This window comes from Magnolia sinica, chromosome 3, assembly GCF_029962835.1.
Source record: "Magnolia sinica isolate HGM2019 chromosome 3, MsV1, whole genome shotgun sequence".
Classification (NCBI taxonomy): Eukaryota; Viridiplantae; Streptophyta; class Magnoliopsida; order Magnoliales; family Magnoliaceae; genus Magnolia; species Magnolia sinica.
Window position 1 is genome coordinate 116,629,412 of NC_080575.1, and position 24,944 is coordinate 116,654,355.

Genomic DNA, 24,944 nt, shown 5'->3' on the forward strand with positions numbered 1-24,944 from the left:
AGCAAGTTGGTATTTGTGTTTCCCTGCATCTTGGTCTATGTGACCCAATCGACAGGTTGGATGGCAAATAAACATTATAGTAGGCCCTTTGAGGTTTTTAATGGTAAGCGTTCAATCAACATTGTTTCTTGTGGTGGGGTCCAATTGAGATTTGGATTTGGTTCATTATTGGCCCAATACTTATAAATGAGCTAGCAAAATCGATAAACGAGGTGGATATCTAACACACGTTAGAGTGGGCCCCATGGTTATGGCAGTACCCCAGCAGGTGTTTCAACATGGCATGATACTTTTTTATGAGACCTTTTCTATGAGGTGTTTTAAAAATAAATTTACCAAACATGCTTATTTACTAATTAAGTATAAACTAAGATAAGCTACTTGAGGCATAAGAAACTTATCTTAAGGGCCCGTTTGGATATTGACAAATAAATTCTTTTTTCTACTTACAACACTTGATAATTAACTTATTTTAGATAAGTAAATTAGTTTATGATCAATTATAAATAGTTTTTTTATTCCAAGTTACAATGTGATGTTTACTAGAGATCCACCATGTCCATCTGTTTTTTGAGATCATTTTAAGACATAAGGTCAAAATTAGCCGGTTCTAATACCCAATTGTGCGTACTAAAAGAAAAAGGTGGGTATGGAAATTCCTACCTTAGAAATCTCTCTAGGGTCGACAGTGATGTTTTCATGTTATCCATACTAGGGGTGCACATCGAATCGGTAGAATCATGGAACCGGACCAGAACTGACCAAATGGTCCAGTTTGGTCCAGTTCTAGAGTGTGACAGTTCTAATTCTAGTTCCAAAAATTAAAGAACCGTGTAGTTCGGCTCAGATCCGGTTTAGGGGCGTGTAGAATCGAATCGAACCGTGATCCAAACCGTGGATCCGAACCATGAATCCAATCCGTGTAACCAAACTTGGAATAGAACCGTAGAACCGAACCTAGAACTGTGAGTTTATAATATATTTTAATTGTATATTTGACTCATGATTCATGGTTTATAATGCACCCTTTGCTTGTTTTCATAAATATATTTTTTCACACCATATACAATATCTAAACTATTCATCATTTTTGGTCTTATATACTAAAATGATATCAAAAAACGGATGGATGCGGTGGATCTCTCGTAAACATCATGGTGGGCCCGACCTAGGTTCCCAGCGCAGGCTTTCACAGTAAAACCGCCTTTCGCAGGAAATCCGCGTCCCTCGTTCCGGATTGGCTACGCCCCTGCCACCAGTCCGGTGGCTGGTGGTCGGTGCTCTGTGGGAGCCACCATGGTGTATGTGTTTCATCCACTCCGTTTATCCATTTTTAAAGATCATTTGAGGCCTAAAATTACAGGGATATAAATCTCAGGTGGACCACACCACAGGAAAACAATAGTGATTGGATATTTACCATTAAAATCCTCCAAAGGCCTACTGTACTGTTTATTTGAAATCCAATCTGTTGATTATGTCATAAAGGACCAGATGAAGGGAAAAAACCAAAGATCAGCTTGATCCAAAAATTTTATGGCCCCCAAAAAGTTTTTAATGGTCGACGCTCATTCAAAACTGTTTCCTGTAATGTGGTCGACTTGAGATTGGGATAGATCTAATTTTTGGTCCCATTCCATGAAGTGATCTGGAAAAATATATGGACGGCATCGATGAAACAAAGAAATCATGGTGGGGCCCACAGAGTACCGACCATCAGCCATTGGCTGGTGGCAGGGGGAGAGCCAATTCGTTTCGCATTCCTACGCAAGTCATCCCACCATCTTCTAAAAATATAAAGAACAGCCCAAACGGTCTTGATCCCCTCATTTTCATTTCTTTCTGGAAGCGCCCTGCTTTCTAACCGCCGATCCTCGTCAATGGCGGGAAGACTAGGGTTCGGCTCTTCGTCTGCCGCTGCGATGGGCATGATCGTCACCAACACACCAGCAGCAGATCTCGCCCTCACCAATTTTGCTTATTGCTCGGCCGCAGATCTTCGGAAGTTCTCCGTCCCTGGATCGAAACTCTTTTTCGCTTCCATCGCTGATTCCGTCGTTCTTTCTATTTGATATCCTTAATTTCCACATTCGCTTGTTCTTTCTCGCAATCTCCGATTCGGTCGTTCACATGATTTTGCTTTCGATGCATTAATTGCGATTTCGCTTGTTTTGATTGACGATTGTTGAATGGACACGTGTTTTTTTAATGGTCAGAAGGTAGGGATATTCATAACATGTTGAAAGTTGCATCGTAGAAACAATGATGTGTGTATTTTTTATTTTTATTTTCTTTCTCACCAATGAGAGGAATCACAGATTAGATCTGTAATTTGCTTTTGTTTCAATGGACATTTAGGCCCCGTTTGGATTCGTAAGTGTATTGTACTGTGAATATTGAGTTTAATCAAAGAGGAAATGACAAAAGATCAATGACATTTGCTAGTATTCGTAACGAGGAAGTAGCCCTCAAATTGCTGCTGCATTTCTTACCCAACTTAAAAGTAATATAGTTGCAATTTGAACCCAATCCCTCGGTATGATTACTAATGAAGGTAAATTGCAACAATTTGTTATTTTATTTCCATTTATTTGACTAATTATTTCATTTTAATCCGATCGTGCATCCAAATGCATAGTCTTTGGACATGTAATTGACTCTATTGCAATAACTTCGGCCCCCGTTTAGTAGATGCCTAAAGTCAATCTCATTTTCATTAACAGTAATTATTTAATGCATAATGAGTTCATGTTGATAGTGATTATGTACTAGAGATCAATATCTCTAATACATAATTATTGTTAACTAAAACGAGACTCATTTTTAGGTGTCTACCAAATAGGGCCTTAATGTTGCAAGTCTTTATCTTGAATACAATTCACAATGTGGAAATGGCCAAATTGTAATTAACTTTCTTAGCATTAGGGTCTGTTTGGACGCACCCTCAAAAGGGTGTTTTGACGGCTAAATGCCATTTTGGGCCAAACTCCTTTTTGGCTTTTGCATTTGGATGCACATTCGCAAACTATTGTCTGCTCCCCGTTCGCCAAAGTGGTTGCTAAAAAGCTCACTTGCTGAAACCAGTTGGATTGGTTTTTGGCAAGTTGACAAAAATGTTGATAGAAAGGGATTTGCAGAAACCCGTTTTGAGGGAGATGTCCAAATGGGCCCTTATTCCAGATTACAAGTGGATTGTTTGCAAGTCAGAGTTGAAAGGGACACAACTAACAATTTAAAGGCTCGCCCTCATTAGCGTTCCAAATATTGGTGATATTATTGGTATCACTAGGTCAGTGATACAGAAAACCCAGGTATTATTCAGATTTCATGATGTCGGCAACATTTTTGATATATCAGCAACATTGCTCGATATTGTCAGTGTCTTCCATATTTTGGTTTTTTCTAATTGCTTCTTGGTATTGATGATAATATCGATATCATCGCTGATGCAAACAACGTGTGTAAATACTCTTGAAATCGATAGAAATTTAAAGGAAAAATTGGAAAAATCAAACAAATTCCATTTTTTTAAAATTTTTTTTGGGATTCTCTTTCTATGGTGATTTCGATCACTCCTCTCAAGTCCTTAGAATCAAATCTCTAATTTGGGGGAGAAATCTCATAGCGGAGAATGATGTGAACTCGAAAGCAGAGAAATGTTTGATTTGGGTGTTTTATTACTTGCACTATATGATATTTGAATGATATGAACTCATTTTGGATATAGTTGCACCGCTTTTCTCCAATATCACAAGGTTCAGGCCCTTATAAATTGGAAACTTGATGTATAGTTTTTTTTTTTTGATTCCTAAAAGTGTAAACATGTCTTTTAACATCTCCTGAAATATCACTAAAAAATTCCACCTTTTTACCAATGCTTCCTGTCCAAGTTGTTGCTATAATATTGACGATATCAATACATGTTTCTGTATCCCTAGTCATTGATTCATGTAATGATACCGATACTCTGAACACTACAATCATTATAGATGATAGGAAAAACTTGTCGTGCTTTGTTTGTTTAAACCAACTATTTTCAACTCAAGTTTATTATTCATCCAAATGTTGCCTAAACAAAGTCTGACAACCACTTTGACCATTTTACTTTTTTGCAATATGATTTTGTTTTTCTTTCCTTGTTTTTGAGAGGAGTGCACTCAATATTGGATTCTTCATTTGCTTTTGTTTCATGAAACATGCTCATGTGTGGTATTTCATTCTTGAATCTATTTGTCTGATTACGGTATTCTTGGATAATTGTTACATGGCCACTGACCTCTTTGTTCTCCTAGCTGCATGGAAGTGGTTATGTGTGAGAGTGGGGAAGTTAAGTAGATGTAGGTTGTAGAAGAATGAGATGATCAGGAGAAGTAGTGAGAAAGAGACGAGAAAGGGAGGAAAAGGTTAGGGTTTTGTGTAGTGTTCCTCTCTACAACACCCCTCTAACATATATTGATATAAAAGTATGGTACACCAGTGGAGTATACAGATTATACACACACACACAAAAGGAATGCAAATACACTTTTGATACTCCCCCTCAAGTTGGAGCATAGATGTCAATCATCCCCAACTTGACCACTAAGCCACATAAGACATCCCGACCCAGAGATTTAGTGAACATATCAGCCAGTTGCTCGCCTAAATGAATAAAAGGAGTGAAAATTTCCTTAGCAGCCACCTTGTCACGAATGAAGTAACAACTTATTTCAATGTTTCGTGCACTCATGAAACACATGATTGCTAGCTATATGAATAACAACTTGATTATCGCAGTGCAGAGGAATAAGATCGGGAGAGGAGTAGCCAAGTTCTTGTTACAACGTTCAAAGCCACATAAGTTCACACATTGCATGCACTATTGCCCTATATTCCGCTTCTGCCGACGACCGAGCAACCACTGACTGTTTCTTACTCTTCCAAGTGACCAGATTCCCACCAATAAAAGTGCAATATCCAGCTGTAGACCTCCAATCAAACCCTCAATAAAAAAGGGATTGCTCTGATACGAAGAATGAGATGATTAGAAGAAGTGAGAAAGAGACAAGAGAAAGGGAGGAAAAGGTTAGGGTTTTGTGTAGTGTTCCTCTCTACAACACCCCTCTAACATATATTGATATAAAAGTATGGTACACCAGCAGAGTATACAGACTATACAAAAAAAAGAAAATAAGAATACAAATACACTTTTAATAAGTTACACTCCAAAAAGCTAGAGAAGTTGGAGCACATTTATAGAACAAATGATATTACATTCATTATTTCCCGGAAGCTTACCGTAGTTTGTTGTGGTGCAACCTGGTTATTGAGTCAATGAGAATATTTCAGTAGAGAGGGAGAAATAATTTATTGATATTAAACTTCTTACAATACTTGAGAAAAACTCATGTAAGAAATTTTTGAATGCTTACCTCCAACCCCCTCTTTAGACTGTAGATGAATCTTCAATGAAAACCTCCATAACTAAGAGATTGATTTTTAGTAATGTGCGTAACTTTCAATTTGCTGTTCCCTTTCTGTGACATTTTTTGTAATGCCCAAAACTGTCAATTTGCTTTTCTCTTGCCGTGAGATTGTGCTTATATTCTTGGATTTATTTTCATGTTCCCTTAACAAATTTCATACTCCTCATGAAAGTATACGTGATGGTCATATTGGCTTGAATGCCATCCAACGCCGGCATACCAAAGTTTCTACTGGGGACACAATATCCGTTAGTAGGTTCGAAAATTTCAGTTCCTTAAATTTTTCAGCGACATATTATGGATTATTTTTTAGTTTAGTTTTTTCAGCATTGTAATCATTGTTTGGTAACATCGTATTTAGATTTGTTCCACCTGATAACTTCAAGCTAGCGTTGCTGACTCTGGAGTTGGAATTTGTCAAAGCCAAGGGTAAAAATGAACAGGTATAATTTTTCCAGGAGTTTTCACCCTTAGTATACTGTAATAATGCTATGGCTTTTAGCTACGTCCATTTTAGTTTGCCTAGCAGGTTTTCTGTTGAAAGGAATGTCCAATACCCTTTTCTAATCTTGAGGTGTTGTGTGAAAGCAGTATGGCTGACATGTATAGGCTCTTGTGTTCTTTAGGTTGATGCTGTTCGTCTGGCAGAACAACTTCGAAAAAGATTCATTAACCAGGTAAACTTTCCTGTTTCTCTTGATGGTTCTTCTATGTTGACTTTTGGCTACTTGAGTTGAGGTTTGTCCATCAGGTGCTGACAATTTTAGTGAAATGCATGATTTATCACTCATGTCGCATCATTCAAAACCCAAAGATATCATTCTGTGCTGTACTTCGACGACCTCTTCCTTTTTAGAATAGTTGCTTATGTTTTATAAATTGCAACCACATGAGTTTTTTATTTTTCCTGTTTCCATTATATGTCTGTTTGTAATTATGAATCATCCATGCTAGTAATGCATACCCCTTTGCTTATGTCAATTATGTGCTCAAGTCAATACATCATGTATTTCTGTTAAAGGACTGGCTAACTGTTAAAGGACTGGCTAAGTAGGTCGGATGATATGCAGGTTATGACAACAGGGCAGAAGGTATCATTTGAATACTGTGGAACAAACTATATCTTTACTGTCAATCAGGCTGCAGTAGAGGACCAGGAAGACATGAACAAGGGAATGGTGTCTGCAGAAACCTATTTTGTGTTTGAAACTTCTCCAAGCTCCGGAATTAAGGTATTTCTTTCTGTACCCTTGTAATGCCACTTGGTCTTTTTCCTTTTTGTATTAGCTTCTGTTACTAGTTTAGTTTTAAGTGAATATCTTCAAACGATGATAGTTCATTTTATTTCACCATTTTAAATTGAGATATCTGTAATATCGAGTTATGCAGATAGTCAATCAACGTGAAGCTGCTAGTAGCAAAATCTTTAGGCAGAAGGAATTTAATCTTCAAAGTCTGGGAATAGGTGGACTGAGTGCAGAATTTGCAGATATATTTCGGAGAGCGTTTGCTTCCCGTGTATTTCCCCCACATGTTATCAATAAGTATTGCACTATCTTCAGTTGTAAATTTTGTTTAAATTTTATGAATTACTAAGTCTACGGTAATTATGAACTACTAACCCTATTCAAAATATTTTGATGCTTATATAATGCAGATTGGGTATCAAGCATGTCAAGGGGATGTTACTTCATGGGCCACCTGGTACTGGAAAGACTCTTATGGCTCGCCAAATCGGGAAAATGTTAAATGGAAGGGATCCTAAGGTATGCAGATAGTGTTGTTGTTGTTGTTTGTTTGTTTGTTTCTTTTATTTATATTTATTTATTTATAAATTTAATAAATGTATATCAAAGGAACTTTATTAAATAAAGAAAGGAAAGCACAGAATCAATATGATATGTGGATTGGCTATTGCCTATCGACTACACCACTGAGAGTCAAGATTCTAGTCACGACTAGATTGTTCTGATTGACCCCATCATTAGCAAGACTATCAGCGTCTATGTGTCTCACTATAAATGTGAGAGAGCCATGTCCTGGTTGACACTACGAGCTTTGAATTCCTACATAACATATAACAACCTCCTCGGGAACTGACTTGAAGATCCCTACTTGAAGATATTTACTTAAAACTAAACTAGTAAGTGTCCAATTCCTTGGGGCATCTTAGGATACATGGAATCCAAGGCAAAAGAAAGGAAAAAACATTAATTACCTAATGATGATTTCCATGAGAAATTATTGAAATATGGATTCCAATTTTGAGTTCTTGTTTGGGTAGCAAGCGGAAATCTCATATTCCTCTCACTATACTCACCTAGATTCTTGTGCCAAGCATCCAAATTATGGAAAAGTGTAATGATTGCTTGGTGGAATCCACCATTTTCTTTACTATCTAAACAACACCAATACATCACATCAGAGGATTACCCTTTTCCTTTTCTGCTGTTTGGCATGGAAATCATGCTTTCTTCCAAACATGGCCGTAATTTAAAACTATAATTCATTATCAAGTGCGATTCCTTTTATGTCATGGAGGTTCGCAGGGAGAGATTTACTTAAAACTAAACTAGTATTAGCTTCTCTTACTAGTATGAGTGGTAAAAATTTAGTAGTGTGCAATTCTAACCCCTTAAAAACATAGCCTGGGCTATAGTAGTGGCTGAGCGGGTCAAACTACATGGTGATGCTCTCTCCCATATGTTTCCTTCATAGCTTCCTACCTCAGCAGGGCCAGGTTTTTCAAAGTTGAGTTTTCTCATCCCTGCTCGGGTTGCCCTCCATCTTTCAATGGTCCCCTTGGCCGCAGATCACATGAGCCGTAACATCTCTTTAGAGACGCTTGCCAGCTGCCTGTTTGTCTTTCCCGCCATAATTGTGTTCTAAACCCAAGGAAAAACTTCAATTGTATCACTAATTTTACCGTGGAAAATCCTCTTATCCCTTTCCAGCAAAATGTTCCATAACATGACTTAGGAGATTTTCCACAACAATTTACTGTCGCTGGATATGACACTAGTCACCATCCAGTTGCCAAGTTTTCACTTAGAAACACCCGTGAATAGCTTAATTCTTGGATTTTATAATGCACTAACAGGGGGGATTATTACTGGCTTGGGAATATGGTTACTTTAATGTCTCATTGCCTCATTGCCTATTGGAACTATTGTTTGTTGTTTCCTGAGATGGTCTTTGATTTCTTTCCGTAATTAGTTAACATGTTTAGATTTGGTAATATTAGCATCATCAATTATGAGTGACTTCACCCTTTTGAAGAGATAAGCTGCATCAATATGTCGATAACATGCATGCTTATAAAATTTGCAGGAATCTTTTTGGCAGTACCTTCGCTACAATCTGTTTCTTCAGTAGATTATGAGAATTCTGATCAGGGAACAGTCGAAAAAATTCCAGTAATGTGTAGAAACTTGGGTCTGTTTTGACAGGGTGGCCCCTTTCCATTTCATCTTGGAAGAGAGGCAATAAAATATTGGATGAAAGCCCTACTTGTGACATTCTGTGTAAACATAATGCCTTACATTTGTGGTTGTAAAATGCAAAAAAGTTGAATACATGTAGCTGACTGTGAAATTGTAGCCAAAAAAAAAAAAGAAAAGAAAAGAAAAGAAAAGAAAAAAGAAAAAAGACAATAAAAATAAATAAATTTAGAATGACAGATGGTATCAAAGGTCTAGGAATCTCACTTCTGTAGGAATTTAGTGGTTGAGGAACTAAATGAGTTCATTTGGTTGCTAACGGTTGGCCCCTTGTGGGCCTTCAACTGATCAAAGAGTTCTTTTTTATTTTTATTTTTTAAAATGAATTCATTTTATAACATTCTTTTAAGAGGGATAGGTGAGGAAAGAGAGCCCCCATGGCAAGAATTTAGAGCTGCCAGGATCTCATTATTTTTGTGTTCAGTTGTTTAGTGGATAGACATAAGGTCGTCATAGTTGACACTTCAGGAGCTAGGAAATGGTTCTAGTTAATAGATCAATTGTGTTTGAGAAGCTAATGCAGGGGCATTTTCACACCGGGCTCGAGTGGGGTAGCCCGTGGGATGTGAGTGGCTCATGAGATGCGGGCCCCATCCCTGTGATTCGTGTGGCTCGTGTGAGGCGGTACCCATGTGATTTTGTGGCCCACGAGGGGGGTTTGGCCGAGGTCCTAACTCATGAGATTTGGGGCCTAGGTTATGAGATAAAGGGATGAATACGCCATGCTCTAACAATTCGAGCTTTTAGAGCAAGTGGTTAATTGTCCTGCATCAAATTGGTATCAGAGTGGGAGGTTTCAGGTTCGAGACTCTTCACCGGGGGTGATTAATGCAGGAGCATTTTCACACTGGGCTCGAGTGGGGTAGCCTGTGCGATGCGGGGACACACTCTGGGTGGGCAGTCCGTGTGAGGCGGGCCCCACCCGTGTGATTCGGATGGCTCGTGTGAGGCGGTATCTATGTGATTTGGGGCCCACAAGGGGGGTTCAGCCGAGGTCCTAACCCATTAGATGTGGTGCCTGGGCTATGAAATAAAGGGATTAATTTACCATGCTCTTACAGTTCAAGCTTTTAGAGTAAGTGGTTAATTGTCCTGCATCAGAAGCATAAATTGTTGACCGCCTATTCATTCATTGTGTCTGTGCGTTGGAAATATGGAGCCAAGTCTTGGTTCTCTTTAGGATTGCTTGGGTGATGCTTGGGTTGATAGCCGGGCTCTTCTATATGTGGGATGGAGGATGGGGTGGCTCATGAAAGCATGTGATGTGGAGAAAGTAACTCCTTGTGGGTCTTTGGTTGGTATGGAAGGAATGCAACAATCTGACTTCTAGTGACAAGTCAGAACTTCCAGTCAAGGTAACCATGAGGGGCAAAGGGCAGGGTTATCAAGTTGGTGCTTGGCATTAAAGCTTCAGGAAGAAGTTGTTCGGAAGAATTTGATGGTTCTCGTGTGTTTGACTTCTCATCATCTATTGTTTCTTTTTCTGGGACTTGCTTGATAAAAAGTTGCTACCTTTCTCAAAAAAACTGAAAATTTTCAGGATTCTGCTTCCATTAAACAGGACGGCATGTATTAATGTTGTTCTTTAGATAGAGCCATGGGTCATTACTTATTCTTGTCAACATTTGACCTTAACTTTTTCCGTAAACCTCAGATTGTTAATGGGCCTGAAGTCTTAAGTAAATATGTTGGAGAGACTGAAAAGAATGTAAGGGACCTGTTTGCTGATGCTGAGAATGACCAACGAACTCGGGGTGAGCAGCTTTGCTCAGAGAAATGTCATGTTTTATAGTGATGGCTATGCCATTCATGCTTGTTTTGGTAGTCTAATTTGTATTCCTTTCTTTCCTTGTTTTAGGTGATCAAAGTGATCTGCATGTTATCATTTTTGATGAAATTGATGCTATTTGCAAGGTATGTACCTTATTAAACTTCCACTTCCATTTACCTCAATTGATCCTTACTGTAAATGGAGAAAGAGTATATTACACTGGATATGGATGAATTTCAACAGTGATAGCATTTCAAAATTGTGCTTATATATATATATATATATATATATATATATATATATATATATATATATATATGGGAAATGGTACTATGAGGTCGACCTCATGGGAACTTCCCATGAGGTTGAGCTGTGTGGGCCCCACCGTGATGTGTGTCGAACATCAACCCCGTGCATTTGATGGGTCGTATACGGAACTCAGGTGGGATATCCCAAAAATCAGCTGTATATGGAACTCCGTTGGGCAATACCATCTAAAACCATGCCTAAAACATATAAAAGCACTTGGTGGAGTCCACCTCAGTTTTGGATGTGGCTGAAACTTGGTCTAACCCCTCATCCAAGTGGGACACACACAATGGATGGTCTGGATTTGTGAACCACATCTCGGTGGGCCCAATAAATGATTATGAATGTTTTAATGGGAGGGTAACCCCTCTCAACTGTTGTATGTGGTGTGGCCCATCCAAGTCATGGATTGACTTGATTTTTAAGCCTGTGGCCCACCATGGAATGGTGCATCTGACTGATGGGGTAGATTTTCGACACACATCACGGTGGGGCCCTCACAGCTTGACCTCATAGTACCATTTCTGTGTGTGTGTGTGTGCACGTGCGCACATGCATGCGTGTGGCATTCATTTGATTCAGCTGCACGTTTTAGTCGATTGCATCCATTAGAAAATTTCAGATGAGGTAGCTCTGTACTCTTTTCCTGTGTTGTTGATATTGGTTGTGTTCTGTTAGCTATGCTTATGTTTAGTCTTAGTTCCACGTATATCATGTACTATTGGCTAGGTATATGGCAATGTTGTTTTGAGATCGTCTACCTGGCACTGTATTTCCATATCATCGCGAGCAGGGTTTACTATGTGAGCTTGCTAGAGCTTGGAAATCGACTAAATCATCATTTTGTTTTAGGTCTTGTTCACATGCATGGCTTCCTGAGATGCAATGACATTTCAAGCTAAATGCTACGAATGAGTTATGTTGCGTTTGGGAAATGGGGTCCTCCTTCCCACTTTTGACTTATTAGCAACTATGGCACCATGCATTCATGCATTTTAGTTTGCAAATGCATGTCTTACTGATTCTATCAAATTTGATGGATGCTACCTAGGGCTCGTGTTTTAGGATTTATCTTTCAATGTATCAACAGAGATATTTGAATTCTTGAATCAGTGAAGGAGATCACTAGGGGTGGTTTGGCACTTTCCATCTGGATTTAACTTAAGAATCCAAATCCAGGATTCTCAATCCCTGAGATTTTCATTCCATCAGTTGTGTTTGGCAGCCTGAAATTTCAATCCCATGGAATCCAGAAACTGCGTTTGGCAACCTGGATTTTCAGAAAAGGACACTTCACAGAAAGGAGGATAGAGCAGTTATGGACTTATCACAGTTGGAGAGGATTGAAAATCCTTGGATATTGCATTCCACCTTTTAGAGAATATTAAAAAAGTGGCCGTTTTGAGGATTTTCAATCCTGCTGGATTTGTAATTCACCAAAAATCCAGGGGCCCAAACAATAGAAAATCTTTGGATTTGGATTTCAAATCCTCAACTGCCCAAAATTCCAAGCTGCCAAATGGCCCCTTATGTTAGTCTGCATGTTTATATTTTGTACATTTTCCACCAAATCTGTTGTTTTATCTCCAATGGTGCTTCAAAATTTGTGATATAAAAACTTAGCTTTCAATGTACTGATGATTATTTTCTTTTTGAATTCTTGATGCATTTGAAGGATAGTTGTTTTAGACTGCAACTGTGTTTCATGCTTTCTACCACATTTTTGTGTGGAAAAAGTTGTTGGGAAATCCGTTTCTCCTCACACCTTTGTTTCCATACATTCATTTCTCAGTTGTCTCATCATTTACTACATCTGTTATCTTACCATGTCAACTGTGGTTCTGTGCTTGTATGTTTTAGAACTGATGTTTCATTGGTCTATTTCACTCTGTAGTGGTTATCAATTAATATGAATCCCATGTAGATTCCAAAGAAGTTGCTAGATTTTCTTAAGAGAAATGCTCACACACAACTAGTTGTATGTCCATCTAGTTGGTGTGTGGGGGCCCACCATTCTGTTTGTATGACAGCTCGCCCATCCAGCAAAGTTTTCCCACCAAGAAATTGGGATGCCCCAAAAATCAGGTTGATCCAACCATCAAAATGGGATGCCCTGTGTAAATGTTGAGTTTTTTGGGTGGTTCATGGTTTTCTATGATGTGCCCCACCTGATAGTTGGGTCAGCCTGATTTTTGGGGATTCCCATTTTCATGATGGGGTAACAACTTTTTTGGATGGCGAGATGTCATACAAACACAATGGTGGTCCCCACATGCCAACTAGTTGGACGTGCAACTAGCGTGTGAGCATTTCTCTTTTGCAAAAATTTTCATGCCTTTTGTTTTATATCAAAGATACTATCTATTATTTGTGTATGTCTTACCAATCATCACTAGTTAGCAATTACTGTAAAAACTCCACATGGGTAGCAGTTGATTTCCAATGGGTTAGCTGATCGCTGAAATTTGCTAAGCTACCATGAGAATCCCTATTTAGCCCACAAATAGCTGAGGGCAAGGGTATGATGATGACGATGACGATGACGATGACAATGATGCATTACCAATCATTATAAAAGAAGTATTTTGTTACCAATCACGCACTTAACTGGATGACAGCTATTGGTTGGATTCTTATACATTTAGTTTGATTACACAATTCATTCTTGTTTTGAGTTTGCAGTCAAGAGGATCTACTAGAGATGGTACTGGAGTACATGATAGCATCGTGAACCAGCTCCTTACGAAGGTGAGTCTAGATTTTTTAAATGGTTTTTCTAGCAGGTAGAATTGCCATGTGATTTCTAAACTATCTTAGATATTCTCCTTGCCAATATATCTCATCAGCTCAACTAAGCACATTATTGCTTTTTAGATAGATGGCGTCGAAGCTTTGAATAATGTTTTGCTGATTGGAATGACTAACCGAAAGGATTTACTTGATGAAGCCCTTTTGAGGTGAATCTCTCTCTCTCCCCTCCCCCCCCCCCCCCGGCGCAAAAATAAAAAACAAAGAACTAATTTTTTATTTAATGTTTTAAAATTGTATCGCTGTATTGAATTATACTATTGTGGCTTTTTTTGCATTTTATCACTAGATGCAAAAAGGGGGAATTTGGGAAACCTGTGGAAATCCGATCGAAATGTTTATATTAACAATAAGTCCTTTTTATTTTCTGTATAATAATTTCAATGGGAATTCTTAACACTTGCATCTTCTGTCGAGGAATTCTTTCTTATGATTGAAGTTTGTTGATTGATCTACTTCTATTTACAGACCTGGACGCTTGGAGGTTCAAGTTGAGATAAGCCTTCCTGATGAAAATGGTCGTCTACAAATTCTTCAAATACATACAAACAAGATGAAAGAGAACTCTTTTCTTGCTGCTGATGTGAACCTTCAGGAACTTGGTATGCATTTTAGATAGACATGCTTTTGCATAATACTTTTCAAAAGTTTTTCTCTTAAGAAAGGGATGGAGTAGTCAAATGATAATGGTAGGAAAAAAAATTGTATGTTATAAAGAAGATAGTATCCTAATTCCAACTTAGGTAAGAAAAAAGCTGTATGGTCAAGACTGGAAATTGCTTCAGGTACTTGCCCAAAGAGAGCTTCAATAATTGCCTTAGATAAGTTGGCAAGAGCTGTGATTTTTATACCATGATTTTGTACTATCCTCGTAATATATAAGCAGTGTTTATAGCATCGGTATCGTTACATGTATCGCTGGCTGGGGATAGAAAAACATAAATTGATATCGTCGATACCCAGAAATAATCGCTGATTGAGGGAAACATGGGGAAAATGGTGGAATTTCTCAATGGAACTTCAAGAGATGCTAAAATATACATATTTGCATATTTAGGAATCAAATAATTGCAAAAAAGGCGCATATGTAATAAGTTTCCCTTTATGGCAGCCTAAAAGCCTGTTAATGCTGACTCAATAAAATGGTGGAATTTTTCAATGATATTTCAAGAGATGCTGAAATACACATATTTGCATATTTAAGAATCAAATAATAGCAAAAAAGACAGAGTTGCATAAGGAATGAAATAATAAGCTTCCCTTTAATGGGGAGCCTAAAGCATTTATCCTTGACTCAAGGAAACGTTGGGGAAGCATGGGACACATGGGGAAAATGGTGGATCCAACCATCCATCCATCCATGCATGCACATGTATGGATACAAACACGCATGCATGATCCATCCATCTAACCACCATCCATCCAACCAACCATCCATGCATACATACATACAATGACACATACATATATACATACATGCATGATCCATCCATCCATGCATGCATACACGTGTGTATTCATCCATCCATCCATTCATGCATGCATGCACACTCACACACATATATACATCCATTCATCCATACATCCATGATTCATCCATCCATGCATGCATACACATACACGCATACAAACTTGCATTTCATCATACAACCATGCACCCATAAAAAAAAAATTTGAAATGGTTTTTTTTTTTTTTTTTTTTTTTTTTTCTTAACAAAGATTTTTGGTGATATCGATACGTTAGCTCTATTATTGAAATATCGCTGGTACAGTGATGATACAAGTGACACTTGGAATTTACACAGTCGAAAACATTGGTGATAGATACTTGGCGATATACTGCTGATACTTGGAATTTCTGATACTCTTAGTGTTATCAGTATCACCGAGTTGGCAATACCAATAATATCGGCGATATTATCGGTAATATCGGCGATATTGTCGGTAATATCGCTGATACTTGGAACAATGCATATAAGAACATGTATTGCTGGTGCATCGGAGTTTTGCTTTTCAGAAAGAAGTATGGCAAGTTGGATTTATAATTCTACTTTCTTTCGGTTTTTTTTTTTTGTTAGATTCATGAACATTGACATGTATATCTTATTAACCATTGAAAAATCATATTTTGGATGCAGCTGCTCGGACGAAGAACTTCAGTGGAGCAGAACTTGAAGGTGTTGTAAAAAGTGCAGTGTCATTTGCTTTGAACCGCCAAACAAGTCTAGATGATCTTACTAAGCCCTTGGATGAGGAGAACATAAAAGTTACCATGGATGATTTTTTGAATGCCCTCCAAGAAATTATCCCTGCATTTGGAGCATCAACAGATAATCTGCAAAGATGCAGGTTGGTTCAAGTTACTGCTTTTAGTTGTTTGGTAAAAATGTATTAGAAGTTGTTCACTTGGTATACATCCATGTTCAACAATTTAGCTTTTAAACTGGTTTTCCTTCACACTGTTATCGACTATAGAAATTGGGACTCTTTCAAATACTAAAGCTAAATTTCATGCCTAACATAGCTAATTTCCCATGTTTATGTTGCCATTAGCATCAAAGAATGATTTATGGAATTGGTTCATTTGAGCCAGTGTTGTGATGTGAATTCCTTGACCAAAAGGAACCTAGTTCTGATCCTTGTGGGCCTTATTGATGCTTTCATGATCTTCAAGTCATGCATGAGGCATTATTTCTGCTAGGCATGTCTCTGAACAATCTATTAATAGTACCTCCAGTGCAGCTTTAGAGGGGTTAAAATGCTGGACTGTATTCATCCAAACAAATGGAAGCATCTTATATGCCAGGCTGATGAAAGTTGTTGCCAAATCAAACTAGTTTACTAGACAAGCAGTGCTAAGTCAAAGTAAGTTGAATAAACCCAGCTGGGCATTCGACTTCTTAGTCAAGAATTCAACTCAAAACCCAGTAGAGCAAGTTTGAGTGTAGGTGTTTTGCATAAGCTGTCAATCTCAGAGCAGATTTACCTTATTTCAAATGTTCATTGACCTTCTTGTTTCAAATCTCTTTAACACAGAGTTAATGGCATTGTGGACTGTGGTGAGAGCCATAAACATATTCTTCAAAGAGCTATGCTTCTAGTAGAGCAAGTCAAACTTAGCAAGGGTAGCCCACTTGTTACTTGCCTTCTGGAAGGTCCAAGTGGCAGGTATGCTTCAGTTCTATCTTTTCTTTATGTACCTTTTTCAAATGTAGTTTCTTCTAAAACTTCATTGTTTGGCAGTGGTAAGACTGCGTTGGCAGCTACAATTGGTATTGACAGTGACTTCCCCTATGCTAAGATAGTAAGTTCATCCAAATTGTTAAACATTGTTCTTGCTTTTCTGGATTTCTTATCGCCTAATGTATAATGATCTTTTGTACGAGGACAGGTCTCAGCAGAAACGATGATTGGTCTTAGTGAAAGCAGTAAATGTGCACAAATTTCCAAGGTTTGCTGAAGCTGCCTAATTTTTTCTTGAATATATTTGGCATCTACTACTAAACTATGCATTTCCCCAATTTACAAATTTTGGCAACCTATCTGCTGTACATGTGATGTACATGTAAACCCAGACCCTCCCAATCATGGGTGGTTCATAGCTGAAAATCACGCTAAGTAGGCAAATATTAACCATCTGATTTTGCCCACGTAGTTTGACTTTATGACATTTCTATTTACCAACTGATGGCCATCAACAGGACAGTCAGGACTGTTAGAGCGTGGCTTGGCCTTGCTCCATCCATAATGGGGTGTTCATGTAAATCCACACCCTATCAGTCATATGCCCCATCGAGGGTGATTCATATCTGAAAATCACACTAATTAGACAAATGTTGACCGTCTGATTTTGCTCACTCAGTTTGACTTCTATCATTTTATCTGATGGCAATCGTAGGATGGCTAGGACTGGTCGAAGTGTGGCTTTAACCTGTTTTCCATCTTGATTCTCAGAACTGGGGTTTTGGGAGGCTATTGCATCATTCTTGTTTTATGTTTTTGAGTTGGTTATCCATAGCCACTTTGATGTTTCTTCTTTAAGAGAAAGCTTTAAACTGCCATATAACATCCTCTGGTCAGGTTTTTGAGGATGCTTACAAGTCTCCATTGAGCATCATCGTCCTAGATGACATTGAAAGGTAATTCCTGCGAATTTGATTCTAGATGTTTGATATGATTCATTTGTGCTGTTTGTTTTTCTGACACTTTTATTTAGGAAGCCACTAACATACCTAATTACTAATCCTTTCTACTTTTGGTTATACAATAGTTCAAGGTTGTATTATTGTATGACCGAAAGTAGGAGGGTTTATTTAGCTGTCCGAAAGGTGGCTATAGCTTTAGCTTTTCCCTTTACTTATAGTCCCAACCAATGACATGAAATCTTTGCTTCAGGTTATTTGAATACGCACCAATTGGACCACGCTTTTCAAATGTGATTTTACAGACATTGCTGCTCTTCATCAAACGACTTCCTCCAAAGGTTGCTCCTCTCCTTTTTTTAGCAGTTACAGAGGCATAAACTGTGTGCATAGATTCATTTATCTGCTCCATACTTTAATAAAAAAAGGAAGTAATTTACATCCACCCAGTTTGATAGGCGAACCCATTTGCTACTTTTTGTAATATTATAGTACAATATCTTACTATTTACACAAGTAGAAGAAAGGCTGTATATATACAGTGAAGGGTGGTGTAAGTAGCGGCTCCTTAAAATGTATTAACAGTAGAAGTTTCACTAGCTAATAATTGTGTGTATATTCTCAAGGTCCAATCATGCTTACCTGGTAGTAATCTTTTTCCCCTTATGTTGGACAAAGGTGGATTTAGATCTCTCCAGACTTGATTTTTGCATAGGCTAAGGGAAATGTACTTTCATGGGCAGGGGGTCTTAATTTGTGTAAGAGGGATGTTGTGTTGGGTGATTGGAGGGGTGCAACTCGGGCGGGTTGCACTGGGTTGAGGGTCAACCTGAGCTCAACCTGACCTCAAGTAGACCCTACCTTCTACCTGACCCAACCTGAATTCCAACCTGATGTGCCCAACCTGAACCCGACCTGACCTGACTCAATACACCTGATTATTCCTTACCCGACCCAAATTTGTTCAACCCGAACATAACCTGACCCGACCTTGGGTTGGTTCAATTGGGTTTGGGTTAAACCAAACCCAACCTGCAGCCTTAGGTTACTGGGCTTTAGTGTTGTAAATGGTTGATAGCAGGTTGGTGTTGGTATCTCACAATTCCTCTTTTGCTTCCCTTCTGTTGTTCCCTTCCAAAAAAAAAAAGGAGAAGAAGAAGAAGAAAGAAAGAAAGATGAGTTTAGATCTTATATTCAGAAAAGGCAGATTTGGCTTGCAGTCGTTTATTCACTGTTTGGCTGAAAGCTCCACTCATCCTCTCAAATGGTAACCCTTATTCAGCTTGATGTGTTCAGATCCTGGTCTCTTGTTTTCTTGAGGCTAAATAAGTATTCATTCTTCATTACATGATAGATGGGAAAAGTTAACCTTTGTTACTGGAAAGTGCTTTTTTTTTTTAGTCTTTATCTAAACCATTTAGCCACTGTCTAATCTGGTGCTTATTGAAGAAATTTATTGGATGGCACGTAGCCGTAGTGGTGGAAATTTTTGCAATTGATTTTACAAATTATTTTGGTATTAGTCTGTGTATTTTTGTCCTTGCTGATGCCACCAATATCCAGTTCTCTGCCAGTTAATAGAAGATTTATTAATTTCAATTCTGTTTTGATGCCAGGGTAAACACTTGCTGGTGATTGGAACGACTAGCGAGGTGGGCTTCCTGGAGTCTGTTGGCATCTGCAATGCTTTTTCACTCAGTTACAGTGTCCCAACACTGCGAACCGCAGATGCTAAAAGGGTAAGACAAATTAAAAACGAGCATGAGGAACTGAACAAAGAACCGGAAATCATGAATGAGGATAAAGACCTGCCTTTATCAAAAGGACATTAATGTCATTCGAGTAGTCTCTAAATCATGGGCAAGCATTCAACACTAACTGAAAGATACCCCTGGGATTTGTAGAACTGCAGCTCTGTTGGCAGGCTAGATGTAGGCAACATCATAACCACTTTTCAGCCAAAAGCCAAAAGTATCTGTGCCTTAAAACCATCCCAGGAGCCTGCTTTTCAAGGGTGAATTGATTCTTAAGACAGTATATTTCCAGAGATAATGCTTGAGTGTTCTTATATGTACGTGTGTGCATGTATATATGCCAACGGTCAGCGAATAACCTGACAGAAATACAAGACTGTGTTGCAAATAGCTGACTTTCATCTCTCCTCAAAGTGGTCTGGTGGAGGCAAGAAGTGGTCTTTTTCTTGCCAGAAAATTTTAGTTTGATCCAAGAGTTTGGGCACTTGAATACATAGGCTGCTGCTACTGGATGTATCAATTGATGATCCCAGTATACCTGCTTCTACCTGGAAGGCTGGAGCACATCACCACACATCTGGGAAATGGGATTATCTTTTTAGAACAGCAAATCGTTGACATTCTGCCCTTTGGAGAAATAACCATGCCTCTTAATTTTGTACATAGACAAAAAGGTAATTGTTTGAAATTACTTTGGACATCCTTATTTTGATAATTCCTTCTCTCCAGGTTTTGGAACAACTCGGTGTGTTTGATGCAGACCATATTGATACAGCAGCTGAATCGTTGAACAATGTATGCTTCGATTACTCTCTCTTGCATGAGCATGCATGGATGCACTCACATTCCCATTGTTCCCAGAGGATGTGTTATTTTGTTATCAGTTTTGCTTTGATAAATTTTCAATCTTTTGGAATAGAAAATTAAGCTGGAAAGACTAAGCTACTGAAGGTTATGATCCTTTTTTAAGTATGGCCAAATTCACTTTGTTTGTCAGTACAGCCATGGGTGCCCCTTTTCTTACTAACATCTTATATGTTCAACAATAGAGAGACTGGACTCTGGAAAATGCTCCGCCTTACTTTAGGCTGTGATCTGTCATTCAAGTCACACAAAAAGAGCAGTTTTGAGTCTTTCATATCTGCCCCCATGATTGGACTGATGATCTGGTATTTGACTCACACCAAAAGAACAGTATGAGTCTTCATCTGTCCCATCCATGATTGGGACTTTTGACGAAAGGCCAGCTATTCTTTTTTTTTTTTTCTTCTTTTTTTTTTTAAATTTTGGAGAGAGCAAATTTATTAATACAGGCCAAAAAGGCCAGCATAATTACAGCAGCTATATACAACATATAGATACAACTATACAGAGGACCCTGGGCCAAAGGCCCAGAAAAAAACAGACATTTACAATTTGGCCCAGTTCAGATGGGCAAGAGAGCACTCTTTTAACGCAGAACAATGCACCTTCCACTCAATAACCGAACTTTCTGCCTTGCAAAAGACTCCTGATATGCTGCCCAAGGAATTGTTAAAGCACCGGTTATTCCTTTCCCTCCATATCCTCCACATTCGCGCAAGCGAGGCTAAACACCAAACATTCCTTGCAGACTATGCCTCCTTGCCATGCTCACAAAAGTTCCGGGAGTGACTTTGACATCACCCGTGAAATTCTAAACAGAGATAAGAAGTTATCCCAAACACCCCTCGCAAATGTACAATACATGAAGAGGTGGTCAACCGATTCACTCTCCTTCCAACAAAGAGAACATACATTTACTAGGACCATACCTCGTTTACAGATCAGCTATTCCTTGTCCTGGTAAAAAATCTGATTATCTGGGTCCCACATCCCATCATGGGCAGACAGCGATGGTCTACACCTTGTTATTCTGGCGTGAAGTCACATGCGTGATCATCTCACTTTTTACTACTATATATGTAGTAAAAACTCACTCTGTCAAGTCAACATTCCCAGCCCAAATATTTCAGCAAATGACAGTTTCTACTATTATAAGCTACTTCACAAATATAACGTGTTCTTGTCTTTTGTAAGACTACTACATTTGTCAGTTGGGTTCTGATAACTCTGGGTGCAATGCTACAGATCCCTATCAAGAAGCTGTATATGCTGGTGGAGATGGCTGCTCATGGACCAGAGGGAGGGAGTGCTGATGCTATTTACTCTGGCAGAGAAAAGATTAACATTAACCATTTCTTCGATTGCCTTGGTGATGTTCTATCATTTCGCTAATTTCCACTGATATCACTGCAACAAGCCTCATGACCTGGAAATCTTTGGGGACTGAACTTTTTTTTTTAAAGCTTCACCTTAGCGAGTGCAATGCTTTAATCTTTATTGTTTTCTTTTGTTTTTGATTGGTTTATGTGAGTGAATATAGCTATTGCGAGCATGATTTTCCCATTTGCGCCTTCTCATGTTGTTGTTGTTGTTGTTGTTTTTTTTCCCTCATTTTTCCTATTTGTTATATGGTGATCTGGCCTTTTTTTTTTTTTTTTTGCATAATCTATTTGATTGTCTATATTGCATCTTATGAGCCTGTGTTTCTACACTTTATGATGCAGTTGTATATTGTAACAGGTATTAAACACCTTACATTTTGACAAAAGCTTAACGCATTTCTTTTCTCTAACTTTCAAGGAAGTCATTTTTATGTAGGTTATTCATTTATAACCATCAGCAATGACTATCCGGTGGGCCCTAGATGCTCACAGTGATCAATGGATTTCTCATCCCATTGAAGGTGGAATGCTTGAGATTATCCAATGGGTGTACTTATGTGACGTCCATCCAACTGCATATGGACTTGTTGAGATGAACCCATTGTTATGTTTAAGAGGCAGTTTACAGCCATGGTAGGGTCCATCAGATGGGAGGTTCAGATGTTGTAGAATGGAAACAAATCTTCTTTGTGCAATTTCATCATCGCTGACATCATTTTCTTCATTGTACAATTTAGAGATGAATTATCCAACCATCCTTGGTTTGCAAGGCGACCAGTAAGTCTTTCTCAGCCAAGGTTTTATTTTTGTTGCTAGTGGATGTCACGTGTATCAGAGAATCAGAGATAGGGGTTTGCAATTTGCAAGACGTGGGAGAGAGGGCGAGGAGTACTTGATACCTGCCCACCAGTTATCACGAGAACTTGTGAGAACTTTTTGAGAACTCATCACCCGTGATATGAGCACAAAATTTGAACCGTATACGTGATGCAACACTCCATGTAACCCCCAGGGCCCAACTTTTACCCTCATCTAAAACTTCTTTAGTGGGCCATGGCGAAATGAAATAGTTTCCTCCCTTGATTTGCCTCTTTTTTCATGGTCCACCAAAGTCTTGAATCAGGGTAAAAGTTGGGCCCTAAGGGTTTCGTGGGGTGCTGCATCACGTGTACGGTTTAGATTTTGGGCTCATATCACATGAGATGAGTTCTCAAAAAGTTTTCATGAGTTTTAGTGAGAACTGGTGGGCAGGTAAGCATTCCTCTCTCCCCTTCTCTTAGGTTGTTAGAACGATAGTAGATGGTTAGCTTCCAAATTTCAGATTAATATAACATTCTAGCCTTTGGTCAACAAGAATTTGTTTGTTGAATTTGACCCATTGAATGTTTTCATTTGGCCCTCCATTAAATTTCTAATATCAGCTAGTTCGGAAATGAAATCAGTATAATTTGTCTATTTAAGACCCATTGAATGTATGAAATTTGTATCCGATGTATGCATGAACATATGGAACATGATGTTGCCCCTTCACCCACTAAAACCACTTTACATTCCACCGATCGGTGTCCTGTTACATCTGTAGTACCTTTACCAACTCTCTTGAAATAACCCTTCATACGAGAGATGCGCTTGAAATGATCATTTCCATTAAAGGTCCCGGTCTGACAGTCATCAGTTTAGCACTACTTCACAAACATTACATAAACTGATATTCTAATCACGACAACTAGATATGCTAGCGGTGCCCCTGCCTCCCTGAGAAAGAGGTGCATATTTATTTTCTAACTGGGTCCAAGTAGTTTAGGAATTAGCAAGTCTTGACCTGGGATACTGAGTGAATTCAGATAAGGTGGTATGAGCCCAGTTGGAAAAGTAGAAATGTCAGCCAGTAGAAGAAAAACCAAAAGAATCTAGAGAAGAACTTTGATAATCTGGCAGGGTGTGATGGATGATACGCAGGCACTTAGACAATGCGAGATATTCAAACTAAACTGTCCAAAGTATAGGTCCCAGTTCAGGTACATCGTGAACCAAAATTTGAGATTATTTAAATACCTGATTATCGAATTGGTGGACATTTAAGGGATGGTTAAGAATGAAAACGAATCCAATGGTTCTGTTTCAACAAACGTCTGTGAACTAGAGGTTAGGATTGCTCAACCAACCTGATTTTAGGGGTGACTTGGCGATAGAGGGTTCCACTATGTAGTCAGTTTAGCTTATCAAGGATCCTACACAGCCACTTTATAAAATAACTTCCTTAGAATCTAAAGGGAATTAAATCATCTGAGTTAACTCAACTAATCAAGATGATCTGACTCGGCAGAATTCTGTCCCCACCATTACACAAGTCTCGACGCTTGATTTGGACAACCAAAAGACCTGGTAAGCATGCCGTGGGTGATGAGGACAACCACAACAAGCCTATGGATATAAAGAGAGATTGAAACATAAGGCTGTAAATATTCATCTTTATATTTTTGGCAAAGATTTAAAGTAAAGATTGGCTAAGAAATGTAAGAAATCTCAGTGAGGGAAACAAACACGAAGTCTCTGCTTGCGTCGTTGTCTAACCACTCAAAGTCCAATGTAATGGAAAGGATTGTTTGCGTGGGGTGCACTCCAAGAGTCGCTGTGTATACATCTTCTACCATGCAATGCGTTAATGGTATGCGGGAACCTTATCATTCAAAACTGGACGAGAATGTCCTGTGACCCCTGCCTAGAGAGCGAACCCTACATTGGCATAAGCTCAGTGAGGTGCACTGCGATGTCCATGTCACATCCACTCCGTCCATCAGTTTCGCCAGCTCATGTTAATACATGAGGCTAATAGTGAGGCTGATCCAAAACTTCAATGGGCCACACCACAGGAAACAGTGAGGATTGAAAATCCTACTATTGAAGCTTTCTTAAGGGCCACGGCAGTTTTGGATCAGGCAGATATTT

At 38.7% G+C, this 24,944-nt stretch overlaps 1 protein-coding gene across 1 annotated transcript; it reads left to right on the forward strand.

Annotated features, from left to right (window-relative positions):
• The first annotated feature begins 1,817 nt into the window (after positions 1 to 1,817).
• Positions 1,818 to 22,190, forward strand: LOC131240890 (vesicle-fusing ATPase). Its single transcript, XM_058239414.1, has 21 exons — positions 1,818 to 2,060; positions 5,615 to 5,721; positions 5,827 to 5,908; positions 6,092 to 6,142; positions 6,536 to 6,697; positions 6,855 to 7,009; positions 7,123 to 7,231; positions 10,620 to 10,719; positions 10,824 to 10,879; positions 13,728 to 13,793; positions 13,920 to 14,002; positions 14,322 to 14,455; positions 15,992 to 16,202; positions 16,890 to 17,021; positions 17,097 to 17,157; positions 17,245 to 17,304; positions 17,934 to 17,992; positions 18,249 to 18,336; positions 19,612 to 19,734; positions 20,479 to 20,544; positions 21,859 to 22,190. The coding sequence occupies exons 1-21, from the start codon at positions 1,881 to 1,883 to the stop codon at positions 22,003 to 22,005; spliced, it is 2,232 nt and encodes a 743-aa protein (XP_058095397.1). The 5' UTR covers positions 1,818 to 1,880; the 3' UTR covers positions 22,006 to 22,190.
• Positions 22,191 to 24,944: the final 2,754 nt, after the last annotated feature.